The 13,108-nt window shown below is 32.4% G+C and overlaps 1 protein-coding gene across 2 annotated transcripts; it reads right to left on the bottom strand.

Annotated features, from left to right (window-relative positions):
• Positions 1-936: 936 nt before the first annotated feature.
• LOC102613132 (protein NUCLEAR FUSION DEFECTIVE 4) lies at positions 937-4,752 on the bottom strand. Of its 2 annotated transcripts, none has more exons than XM_006470017.4 (3): positions 4,097-4,752; positions 1,873-2,804; positions 937-1,784 (listed from the first exon to the last, which is right to left on the bottom strand). In XM_006470017.4, exons 1-3 carry the CDS (start codon positions 4,430-4,432, stop codon positions 1,268-1,270), a joined length of 1,785 nt encoding a protein of 594 aa, XP_006470080.1. In that variant the 5' UTR covers positions 4,433-4,752; the 3' UTR covers positions 937-1,267. The 2 variants fall into 2 exon arrangements, with proteins under 2 accessions (XP_006470080.1, XP_015383145.1); XM_015527659.3 differs by having other exon boundaries at positions 1,873-2,811; positions 4,097-4,245.
• Positions 4,753-13,108: the final 8,356 nt, after the last annotated feature.

Genomic DNA, 13,108 nt, shown 5'->3' with positions numbered 1-13,108 from the left:
CGAGAACAGCACAAATCATGTATTATCAAGACTCAAATCATAAAATTAACATAAGACGGTAAGAAAGAAAATATTGCGTCATTTGAAGAATTGAATTCTGTTGAAAATGGGGAAAAATAAAGAGTTTCCAGGTTGTGAAATGCAAAACCAGCAACCGCGAAAATGGTCAAACTTTTCACCACCAACAATCCCTGAATTTTCAGAAGTTTATCAGAATATGCAAAGTCAAACAATTTTTCATCTGTTCAGCTGATTGAAATATCATTGATTGAACAACATGACAAAGAAATAAAAATTATAAAAACTAACAACAATCATATCACTACAATCGACTTTGAAAGGAATAGAAATTTAAATTTGTTTCTGTGGCCTTTTCATATTCATTTTGCTAGCAAGGGGGTGAATTTTGATGCCTAATTTGTTTATTTGGATATCTGTTGCGATTCAATTTAGGATTTAGCTGTTTCAGAAACCATGCTTGCTAATTTTATAGTAATTCATTTGGTGATGTGGTAGAATTACTTGTTTCTTGTCATCCAAGGTAATTACTAATTTGTTTCTTCTAGAAAATGTTATTGAACCACAGCTGGAAGCAATTCAAATATTTTCCTAAGTTCGCATTAGGCATGTTAATAATCTTAGTTTGATGATGCAGCACTGCTCGAGATCTTTACTAATTACAAGGCACAATCAGGCTCTATAGTCTCTACACAAGACACGATAATTGAAAAAAAGGTCTTGGGGGGTTTGATCTTGTTAATGGTTCTGAACCTGATGAGTGTACTTGTCCATCTCCCCTGCGAACAATCATCAGATTCAGAACCTTTTTTTTTTAATCATCAGCTATGGTAGAAGACTGGAACCCAGAAGAAGAATCCAGTACAGTTGTAAACTATCAACCCAGCAAAAATCATGTATTGGTTATCAGGCCTTAAATCATAACAAATGTGTGGCTAATTAATCTTCAACAGAAAATAATAAACAAATATAACACAATGAATTGTCCTGGTAAGAACCAAGAAAGGTGGGGAGTGTACAACAGCAATCAGATTAGAATCTTTCAAAACTACGTGGCAGCTTCCAATCACAGGACAAAAGGAAACAGAACAAAATTTCTGATCTTATACGGTATGTTTGACCCTGCCATCTTCCTCTCCACTGTAAGCAGCTGCGGCAAACTCAAGAATTCCACACACCCTCATTCAGAGAACGCAAGTACCGCAATAAAATCATTGGAATACTCTAATTGCTAAAGCTCACTTTTTAGTTACACCAAATTTGAAGAGCGGGATTTTCCATAAAGGTGGGAATAGACATTCGTTGTCCGATGAACAAGAATCATGCTTAGGATGACTGCAACAATGCAAAGTCCTGACATTATCATGGAAGTAAGAAAGTAGCATATGGAACCTTCACATTTCAGGGGTTCATCAACGCGAGGCATGCTTGTAAAAATTGACCCTGCATTTAGCAGATGGTGATGGGGCTGATGTTGCTTCTCTGCCTCATGATCATAGATATAGCTGGCAATTAGACCAGAGAAAACAAGTGAACCTGCAGGATTAGCCAGTGTAAGAAAGTTGTACAAAGCCCCGAACTTTTTTAAGCCAAACAACTCGGAAGCTGCTGCCGGAACAATTGCCCAGTGAGCTCCATAGCCAAGCCCAATCAGCAGAGTGCCAACATACATGGCCCCAGGCCAACCCATCCCCAAGAAGATATGACCAATTGCCATCACGAATTGCGCAACAGCCATTGCCACCGGTCTTGGATAAGCGTAGTCCCTATACAGATATATCATTAGGATGGGTAGAAAGACTAAATCTGAAGCATTATTTATAACTAAATTTAGTAAACATGTAGTAAGATTACCTGACAATAATCTCAGAGAAGTAACCCCCACCAACACGACCAAGGAAGTTCCAAATGCTGATCATGGATACAAAGATGTGAGTGTTATCATATCCTAAAGACTGACTCATCTGACCCAGATTATCAATGACCGTCAGGCCAGATCCAGACCCCAATAGAAGTGAGAAAAAAATAAGCCAAAAGTCTGCCTTGATTAAAGCTTGCGTCAAGGTGAAGTCCTCCCCTCTATGTGGTCCCCTCCTCCTCTTGACCCTCACTGCTCCTTCTGCTGCTGCGTGGAATAGTCTTGCTTGTAACTGAGCAATTCTTTTTCGCCTTTCTGATGCCGGAAGCAAGTCTACATCCTTAGGTTTCTCATCTTCCACCTCACTGAGAATTACCTCATGAGTCTCCTGATTGGATTTGCCAGGTTCCATGTTTTCTGGTTTTGATAGAAGGGCCTCTTCTGCTGGATCTGTTCGCTCTAGAAAGAAACTTAATATTATCGGAATCACAATGGGAATAAAAAGAAGAACAAACAAAATCACCGTGAAAATTATTATCACAGTGTGGTTCAAATCAACTAGATCTTCAACAAGCATGACTCCCATTAGATAAGCTGCCAACAGAAGACAGACACTATAAATAAAGGTGAAACTTGAGCTGTCTGAAGGCCGGACTTGTCTGTGACCTCCAACAGGTCTGATGATGAACATTAGAGCAATAACAACCATTGCCGGTCCAACAGCAACCATGAATATCAGATTTGCATGATCAGGGGCATGGATCATAGTATATACTTGAGTCAAGATAGCACCGCCTAACCCAGCAAAGCCCTTCAGTATTCCCACCACAGGACCCCTGCTTTTAGGAAAGTTTTGCACACAAGAAACCAAAGCAGCTGTATTGAAGTAGGTTTCGCCATTGTTTCCCACGAAAATAAGAATGCACATCTGCATACTGATGTGGGTCAGCAATTTGATCAAGGGAAGATGATAAATAAGTTCAAAAATGTTTCCTTATTCTATTGGACTTAATTGATGGAGTAGAATAATTTATTCAAGGAAAAACTTTATAGTTCAACTGGAACAGTAGAAAATGATTCTAGCAACAAAATTGTATCGAGTAACTTAAGAAAGTACTCCCAACTCAAGACTATATGCAACTTGTAAAAGCGTACTAGAACATAAAAATTCACCTCATCAAAATAAATCAAAGGCTTACTTTCTCAGGATTATGTGATTATTGACTGATGTCTGATATAAACTAGAAAATGCATAACACTTGGAATATAAGTTAATATGATAATGACATTAATTTCATTGACCTATATTTATAATATACAAAATCGATGCCCAAAGTAACAACTAAATTTACTAAAACGTCTACATATTTCTTAAAAACATCACATTTACCGAAAAGCACCATGATATCACAAGTTTGGTAGATGCCTTCCATTGGAGGAATGACGAATGAAGACTAGACACTTCATTTCTTTTTTTTTTTTGGGAAACTTTCAATTAAACTCTTAAATAAATCTACTAGATGCAACTAAGATGCACAATGTTCTCTCCTAAATCCGGAGGCCTTTTGATTGGTCCACAATTTTATCTTGTCAACCAGAACTTGTAAGTGGTAAATGATAAGGACCACGTTAATTTGATTCTCCCAATTCAATCATAATCACACCAAAAGTTCCAGAAAAAAAACAGTAAGAAAGATGGAATTAACCACCGGAATTGTAAGATCCCCGACCAGAGTTACACATTTAAGCACCGAAAAGAAAGGAAGTCAAAATCCCCACCAAACTAAAAAGTACAATCAATTTTGTCCGCACAAGGGGAAAAGCAAAATTGGCTTTGACACTAATAGTACTAAAAAGGAAAGAGCATCATTTGAAGAAATTGAATACTGTTTATAAAGTAAAAATGTTTTGCCTTAGCCTTTCCAGATCCTAGAAACACAAAATCAACCAAAATCCTTAAATTTTAAGAAATTTACAGAAGGAAGCATATGAATCAAACAATTTGCAATCAATTATAGAAAATCTAAAGATGGAAAGCAAATTAAAATCCTTGCTTTAACATCATGAGTCATGACCAAAGAACATAAATCAACCAAACAATACAAGACTACTAAATTTTCAGATCAAACAAAACCAAGATCATCATCTGATAACTAAAATCAAATGATGAACAAAAACCAAAAGAAAAAAAAAAAGGGAATATTTGAGATTGATACTCACAGCCCACAAAGGCAAAACAGGAGCTCTACCAGTGACAATCAACCAAACCCAACCATAACCAATAAAATTCTGCAAAGCACCAACAAGAAGAGCACCCCAGATAGGCAAGACCTCACACAAGCTACCAGCCAAAAAGCCAACACTGTCACCAAGATCCTTAGCCACGCCAAGCCTCGCTATCTGCTTCTGATTATAGTTCAAAGAACTCTTGATCACAGGTGATATGCTCCCAAACAAGTACCCTATCCCAGCACAGGATTGAATCCACATTGCTGCCACAAACACCAGCCATCTGTTGTTGAAAAACGATACAAATCTCTCTTGAAACTTACCCATCGTTCATTCAACTCACTCACTCAATGCTCAATATCACAAAATTAAAAATGTTGAAGCTTTGTGCTTCTTTTGAATGGAAACTGATTTGGGTATGCGTAGAAATTTACAGGATAGATAGAATTTTTTTCCAACTCCTTATATAGTTGTGCTCAGTTTAAGCCTCTGAGTTTTGATGGGTTTTTATTTACAAAACAACAAAAGAAAACATAATTGACGATGATGTTGACGATGATGATGATGTGTTCTGTCTGTAAAATAGGCTTGTGGTGTTTTGGGCATTTACAAAGGCGGCATTACACTTGTTTATTTTGTGGATTAAAATAATATTGGGAAATGATGGCTATCGCTGTCTTCTTCTTCTGTACCGTAGGATAAAGAGAATTGGCATCCAACTCAGACGCCATGGTAATTTCTAATTATTATTATTATTTTAAAATATAATTACTAATTATTTTGAAGCAGACAGTGGCGTTTCGAAATTGTGTTTTTTTTAATTTTGGTAAATTAGTTGGGAATACAAAACAGAAATAAAGATATTAAAGACTTTTTTATTTACTTCCCTTTGTTGGAAATATAGTTGGCATAGCCATTAACATAACATTTACAGCTTACACCAGCAAACATAACAAAATTCACCTAATTTTATAGAAGGAAAAAAATTTAATGACTGCATTATATTTTGGTTTTATTTGGTATTAAGGTACTATAGAAAAAAAAGTGTAACTATAAAATAAAAGTTAATAATATCTAATAATATTTATTTTTAAATAATAATAAATTTTTCATCATATAAGTGTAAAATAAAATCAATTTAATTTTTAAATTAAAGCAACTAATGTGTATTAAACACTTTATAATATAATTTTTAAATTATAATTGTGAAACATCAATTCTTAATATAATTTATTAAGATTGATGTTGATGTTTAATGCGTAATTGATTATTTGTATCAGTAGGCGTAGCATCATTTATGGTCAAAATCATTGAAGCTCTAGAATTTTAGCTTATAAGCATGTGAAAATTTTCAAAACTTTCAAGTTTTCTCAATAAAAACAAAAAAGAAAAAGAAAGAACTTCTTTTTTTCATTTCTTATAACAAACACAATAATTTTGTGAATGGGATATTATTATTATCTATCTTTTTCGTCTTTGATTATTTTCGTGGGAATCATTTTTCAACGTTGTCTTTATCAAGTATCTTTATTATATTGACACATGCATTGCATGGACAAAAGGACCATAGCGAAGAAGAAAAGATAAAACCATTAGGGAAAATGATACCTAAACTACCACAATTTATTTAAACATACACAAAGACCAATCAAGATTTGAAAAATAGTTATAAAGATCTCTTTTATGACTATTATATGATTCAATAATAGTCATAAAATATTAACCTTAAATAAATTCATCAACAACAACAGTGACAATAATATTAATTAATTAATAATGATCTTAATAAATTTATTTATTGAACTAAAAAATATTAAAATAAATTTCCTAATGTAAATTACTTTATACCTTATATTTATTTTAATATTACAATTGTATTTATAAAAAAAAATTAAATAATTGTTGGGTTAAGAGCTAGATATTAACAAAATCTGTATGACATATAGATATGTGTTATATATGACGGATTAATATTATTCAATCTTTTAAATGTTCAAAATAGTTTGAAAATGTATATTATTTTATTTATTTAATATTAAATTTGTATTTAGGGAAAACTTTTTGGTTAATATAATCAAAAGATTTAATTTTTAAAATAGATATATGTGACCATTTTCAAAGGTTTAGGAGTTTGTATGTACATTTAACCAAATCATGTGAGTATATGTATCCTTTTCGCAAATTGTTAATCTTAAAGCTACGAAGTGGCATTATTTTATTATTTCTATTAGTAAGAAAAGTATATTTTAGCAAATTATGCAGTCTAACTTTTATATTCTTTTCAAGCTACGCATGTGAAGATTTTTCATGATTCACTTGTGAGTCGTTGAACCTAACTAATTTGACCATTTAGCTACAAATTCAACAATCATTTTTTTTTAAAACCACCCGGATTCCAGCTACTGCATTGAGTTTCGACTAATCCGGATTCGGAGTGTAGTCATAATTAAGGTTTCTTATCCCTCTCAAATGCTGTGTTTAATGGGGGATCGAATCTGAGAGCTCTTCCCAAGCACAACCGTTTGGTAACAATCACGTTTGTTATTCTGATAGAAAAGTGCACTATACTTTTTTTTTCCTTTTTGAAATCCTATTAATATTCAAAAGATTACTTCAATTGTAGTTACAAAATACAAATATACAGAAATTGCGCGTATTCTTTTATTTATTAATTTATTTTAGGAAAATAACATTATTTTTTTTCTTTCGAAATAAGAAATATATTAAAAATAAAAAGATTACTTCAAAATTTTAAAAGAAAAAATTAAAATTTATTTTGTAATTGCATGTAGTTAAGAATTTATGGTAATTTCCGTGTTTTTTTTTTAAAAAGGGTTACAACCCACGTGTAACATTATATTCTTTTGGATCAGGCTACGGTGCAACTGTGGTACCGTGCCACAGTTGCATCCAACCGTTGGATGCACTTAGATTGGTGGAGTCCACTGACATCCAACGGTTGAATGTAATTGTGACACGGTACCACAGTTGCACTACAGATTTCCCCTATTTTTATTCTAAAATATGTCATCTCAAATCAAGTGATATTTTTCTAGATGACTTGACGTAAAAATGTTTCTTGCATAACAAAATGAGACAAATAATACATTGATTGTAGTCATACATACCCCTCGGATATATATTGAAAAAAAAAAAGGAGGCTATGAGAGTACAATATTAGTCTAAAAACATAGAATGTGAATTTAACCAACTCCTTTGTTGTTTTGTGAGAATAATTGGTTTAAAGAAGAAGAAGAAGAAGAAGAAGAAAAGGAAACAGAGGAAAAACTTGAAATGAACATGAACTCTTCGCTCTTTCACTCGTCACATGCCAGCAGCACTAATGTACAGTGCGGCTCTCAGTCGGTTGAACTTATTATATAAACTATTATTTTTGTCTGCATATACTGACAATTTTCTAATTTTGGGTTGAAAAAACAAACGAATACTGGTCTGGGATAACTTAACTTCTCTGGCAGGTAATTATATTATTTTTTTTGTAAAAAGTGGCTTCAACTTTGAATCATCCATATCCAATATCAGGGGAGGATTTTTTTTTTTTTTTTCTTTCCAATATTTTCGAGTTTGAATGTTCAAATTATGCTACAACAGAGCCGATAAGTTTCGATAAATTTTTAATATAAATGAAAAATTTATAGATTTATGTAATATTTCAAAAAAGAAAGTCAAACTCAACAGAAAGACTGTTTCTACTCTCTAACAATTATGAATTGAGGCACATGTGAAAAATTAGCAACAAACTTGAGTTTTAATCGTCATAAAGCGGGCGTCTTTACAACTAAATATTATTATAAACAAGTAAAAACGTTCCTACGTAAGGCAATGATTAAAAAGTAACCCAAGAATCGGACAATCAATAAAAAAAAGGTCCCATGAATGATAAATTCTGCAATTTTCCACTTTCTTTTCTAGTCTATTTATAAAACCACATAAATATTCAAAGATATTTTATTATACCTATTTATTTACTGTTTACCCACCGAGTTGATCCTCCTATAGTATATTCTGACAGACAAACTAGTTTAATATAAAATAAAAAGCTGGAGCTCCGTCGAATGTTTTGTCGGTTCATAATAATAATAATAATAATAATTTTTGGTTGAGCTGGGGCTAACATGGCATCATGCTGTTTGATCTTATCATTAAAAGAAGGAGAATAAAATAGATTTGCACGATGAGGCAGCTAAGGGCCACATTTGTACACTTTCCGAAAAAATAAATTAAAAAATAGAAAAAGAGGGCCACAGGTATGTATCAAATATCACGTGGGGCAATTCAAGTGGATATCCGACCCTACCCGGCTGGCATGGTTGACCTTATAAGTCCATTTTATTTGTTTGCTGGAAACTGAAAAAAAAAAAAAAATGCACTGGCAAAAAATGCCCTTTCTGGGAGCAAACGGTTGCGTGCCCCCAAGTCACATTTGATCAAGCATGTGAAACTTGCAACTTGAAATTAAGAGCATTATATATATAGACTCTTAATAGAATTTTGGAGGGGAGTTTTTTGGTATATATCAGCTACGCAATCTTTATATTCCTAGTTTGATCAAGTGGCATGTCGTCGCCCTTGCCCAGCTCATAAAGAAAAAGATGTGATGAGAGGAATATATATTTTTCTTAGTGTAGTGGATTGAGTAAAGACAATAGCTAATGTTGCCCAACAAGTCTTCATTACAGTGGGTGATGGCTATGTGATGGCTATGGCATATATGAATCTTATTTCGTAGAATAAAATAATATGAAAGTGTCATTTTGAAAGCAACAAGTAGCAAAATCTACTTCTAATCTTCTATTTGGGCTGATTTGTTGGATTAAATGTATGGCCGAACCTTAGATTTTGGCTTATCTAAATCCACACCAAAGCTTATCCACTTGGTCCAAATTTGAATATTTAATTGATTGGGGTCGGATCTTGGAAGGTAATAGCTTATACAACATGCGGAGAGCACGTATCGAACTCCTTTTTTTTAAATATTATTTTTCACACCCAAAATGCTTTCCTTTATAAGTTTATTTATTTATTATTATAAAGATAAACCTTCTACTTAGAATGACAATCTTCAATTTACTCCCCAAAAATGTAAAAATTTTACTTTATTCCTATTTAATATTACAAAGACTTTTGAAAAGTTTATCAACGCATCCCCATTGGTCCTCATTTTCTGATTGAAGATGAGGAGTAAATTTGAAGTTTTTATATTTTTAGAGACAAATTAAAAAAATTATCATTTTATTTAAGACGTGAATTGAAGTTTATCTCGAACGTTTTCCCACATGGGTTGTGAATAATTTGGGTAGATCCAACAACATTTGCAGAATAAGGGGGCCCATAAATGTTGGGCTTTCACCGGCGCGTGTCTGGTCCACGAGTTGGCACTATTGGGATTGAGCCTCCTTCTTCAAAGTTAAGGGAGAAAGATGCAAAATGAAACCCTCCAGCACTGTTTTGACTTTGTATTCCATATATTTGACAAATGTGCTTCCATTTAGCTCTAAAAATTTAATCAGATTTGCTTTTAAGCAGTTTTTTATTTTTATTTTTTCTAATTATGCTGGCTACTCGAGATCAAATCGTCAAAAAAGTGGAAACTTAAAAAATCATTCGAGTTTACCTATCCCACGCCAACTCTACCATTTGAATAACAAAATATAAAAACTAAAATAATGTGTCTAACGTTTATATTTTTAAGACATAATTACATTTTGGGTTTGTATTTATTTTTTATATTTTGTATATAAGAGTCTATTATCATTTTTTTTTATTTTTTGGTGCTTGATTTAGTGTTTCTAATTAAATAACTACAATGTCAAAATATAGTGGTTATGTAGTTGAGTGCGACTTAACTTTCTTAAAAGTGATTTTTAACTTTCAAGTAAGATTGACAAAAAAGCCTGGGCCGGCCCAAGCCCGTAACAGCCCGGCCCAGCCCACGACTTGAAGTTAAGGACAAGGGCTCTCACCTTGTAAAGCCCAGACATAATGGGCCTAGTTAAGGACCTTCCACAAAAGCCTGGACTTAAGCCTGAGCTTTATAATATAATGCATACATATATTTTTTAAGAAATAAATTATAATATATTAAAAATTTTAAATTGAAAAAAACTGAGAAATAAAAAAAAGCCGAGATTAAGTAATTAACAAAAAAACAGAGCGAAACCAAATTCCCAAAGCATAAAATCCCTAAATTTATCTCTACATCTCTAGCCGTTACATCAGCCTCTCACTACACTCTCCGCCGGCAGCCAATAGCCGATGTTTACTGCCTCACCCTCACACTGAATTAAGGAGCCACCACCGTAAGTAGCGATCCACCATCCACGCGCGACGCAGCAGATCCAGCAACCCATCAATAGTGCAGCACCAAACGGGCGACGCAATAGCGACCCACACCCACCAGCAGCACCAGCACGATGTAGCTGCAACCAATCGAACACGCACAGTGCAGCAGTAGCGATCTCAACTCCAACGCAACCCAAAACTAGCAGCACTAGCAACGCACGCGAACCAATAGCAAACCATCACCAACTCCACCCTAAGTAAGCTTTGATTTTTTTTAATTATTGTAGAAATCCAGAGATTACTGAAGCCTTTGTTGATGTTGTAATGGAGAGTAGTTTTGTGGAAGAATAGAGAGAGAGAGAGTGAGTGAAGAAGAAGAAGATGAATGTTTCATTGTTGTCATAGCAAGTGGATAACGAAGAAGAAGCACTGTGTTTCAGTTTCAACCACAAATTCTTTTAAAAATTATTAAAGGGTATTTAACATTTACCTAGTTTATCATATTTAATCTCTTGTAATTTGCATATTTTTATTTGATAGGTACTTTCTCTATTTTGTCATCAAAATTAAGCAAAATTTTCACTTATATGTACATTATTTTTTTATGAGATTTGGTGGATAATTGATATGTTGTAGGAAAAGTTTCCATCTATAAATGAAAATGCCAGTAGCTCTCAGTCAATAAAAAAGAAATAAAAACAAAAATTTATTAAATTATTAAAAGTCCAAGCCCTGTCCAGGCCTGGCCCAGGCCCGTGCAAGCCCGGCCCCGGCCCAACCCTCTCAAGTTTGGACAGGCTTTAGAGGGCTTGGGCTCTTTACCAATTACATGGGCTTGGACTTGGGCTTGAAAAAGCTCGGCTCAGGCCCGCAATTTGCCAACCCTACTTTCAAGTATAAGAGTGTCTTGTTGTATTATATTTCGGTGAGTACGAGGTCGGTCCATAGAGAAAAGATTTAATTTGTTTATTTTATTTTATCTAAAAATTGAAAATAAAATTTAAATATAAACAACTTAATTTAAATAAAATTATGAAATTGAATTAGTTAGGGTTATGGATCCACTCTTAGTAGTAAATAAAATTTAATAAATTCTTTTTGTCATTTTTTTAGATTTATTACTTAAAAGATTAATTATATAAATTATTATTATTTTTCCTTTATTTTTATGATGACTTAAGTATTTATTGTGCCAAAATTTAATTTGTCTACAATAAGTCAAAATACCATTTTACCATACCTTATATTAAGATATTAAGAATTTATTGTACCCAATTCTCTTGTTTGTCTACAATAAATCAAAATTTCAAAATATAAAATATGTATAAAATTAAATAAAAAATATTTTAATTTATAAAATTAAAAATAATTTGATAAATTCATATATATTTACTAAGAGTTTTGCCTTCCCATAACTATCAATATTTAGGTAAACATTTTTGAAATAAAAGAAATTATTAAAATTGAAAAATACATAATTAAAAAAATGGAATTTGAAAATTGAAATAAAACTAATTCTATTTATTGAAAATTTATTACAAAGAGAGATGAGAAGAGGAATTTGGGAGGAAAGAAGAGAAGAGAATGTGTGGAGAGGTGTGTTTACCCCCCTTTCTATTTATACTAATACATGGTAAATCTACACCACACAAATAAATAAATCTAATTACATCTTAGTCTTACATTTGTTCCACTAATAAAACATAAACCTAACTTAATTCACTTAAACACATCCAACACATTTCACTAACAATTATCATACCTAACATGATAAAAATTTATAAATTTACAATTACCACTTTTACCATGGTAAAAACTTAAAAATTTACAGCAAAAGTCTTGGATCTTCCTTGATAATGACATAATTTCTCAGACTTCCGGAATCTAAATTTGATATTCGTACATTTGTTTGGAGTATCAAATTGCATGAAATTATTATTTTTACCTTATAAACACATAAAAATACGCAAAATCAAATACTTAGAAAAATAATTAAAAATTTACAACATGTTACACAATTACGAATATAAATTACATTAATAGTACAAAATAACATTTTTACCTTTTAATAAACATACAGTATTTAATACTAATCAAACTTAATATGAATGTACTATACATCCACAATTGTCCGAGTTTAAATAATAATAGGAGATAACAATTAAAGATGATTTACTTTAACTTTATGAGACTCACTAAATTGAAAAATAAAAAGTAAGAAATAAAATAAAATTATGGAACTCCCCCACAAGACCTACTTTTATTAAATATATTACTTTATTTGATCGATCATATATATGCTTCAACCAATTATGATAATATATAGTGAACAAATACATAGAAGTGGGTGCGACTCAAGTATGTTGGAGGATATTACTCCTTGATTATAGGAACAACTTCATTCAAACACTTTTTGAATATATAAGATAATTTCCTATTGTAACAGTCCACTAGAATAGGAATTATTGTTGTATTCTCTTTGTATAAATCTTTTACGTTGTTTAATGAAATAATAGAACAATCTTAAATCGTCTATATCTGTCATGGTATCAGAGCTTTAAGCTCTCCACCTTCATCTTCTTTCAATTTGTTTTTTTTTTTTCATGCTTTCTCACTTCACTCACTCCATCTTCTATGGCCCATAACACTACCATCCGTAACACCAATGACCCAACCAAGACCTTAATAACCATCAATGTA

This window comes from Citrus sinensis, chromosome 2 (assembly GCF_022201045.2).
Source record: "Citrus sinensis cultivar Valencia sweet orange chromosome 2, DVS_A1.0, whole genome shotgun sequence".
In the NCBI taxonomy this organism is placed as follows: Eukaryota; Viridiplantae; Streptophyta; class Magnoliopsida; order Sapindales; family Rutaceae; genus Citrus; species Citrus sinensis.
The sequence above is the reverse complement of the archived record's forward strand: the minus strand, read 5'-3'. Positions and strand labels throughout refer to the sequence as shown.

What these genes read in the sequence shown, in the direction of transcription:
- LOC102613132 (XM_006470017.4), bottom strand. Translation starts at nt 4,432, where the DNA reads ATGGGTAAGTTTCAAGAGAGATTTGTATCGTTTTTCAACAACAGATGG. An exon ending in CTGTTTTGCCTTTGTGGGCT is followed by an intron (nt 2,805 to 4,096) that starts GTGAGTATCAAT and finishes ATCAGTATGCAG; the next exon opens with ATGTGCATTCTTATTTTCGT. An exon ending in TTCTCTGAGATTATTGTCAG is followed by an intron (nt 1,785 to 1,872) that starts GTAATCTTACTA and finishes ATATCTGTATAG; the next exon opens with GGACTACGCTTATCCAAGAC.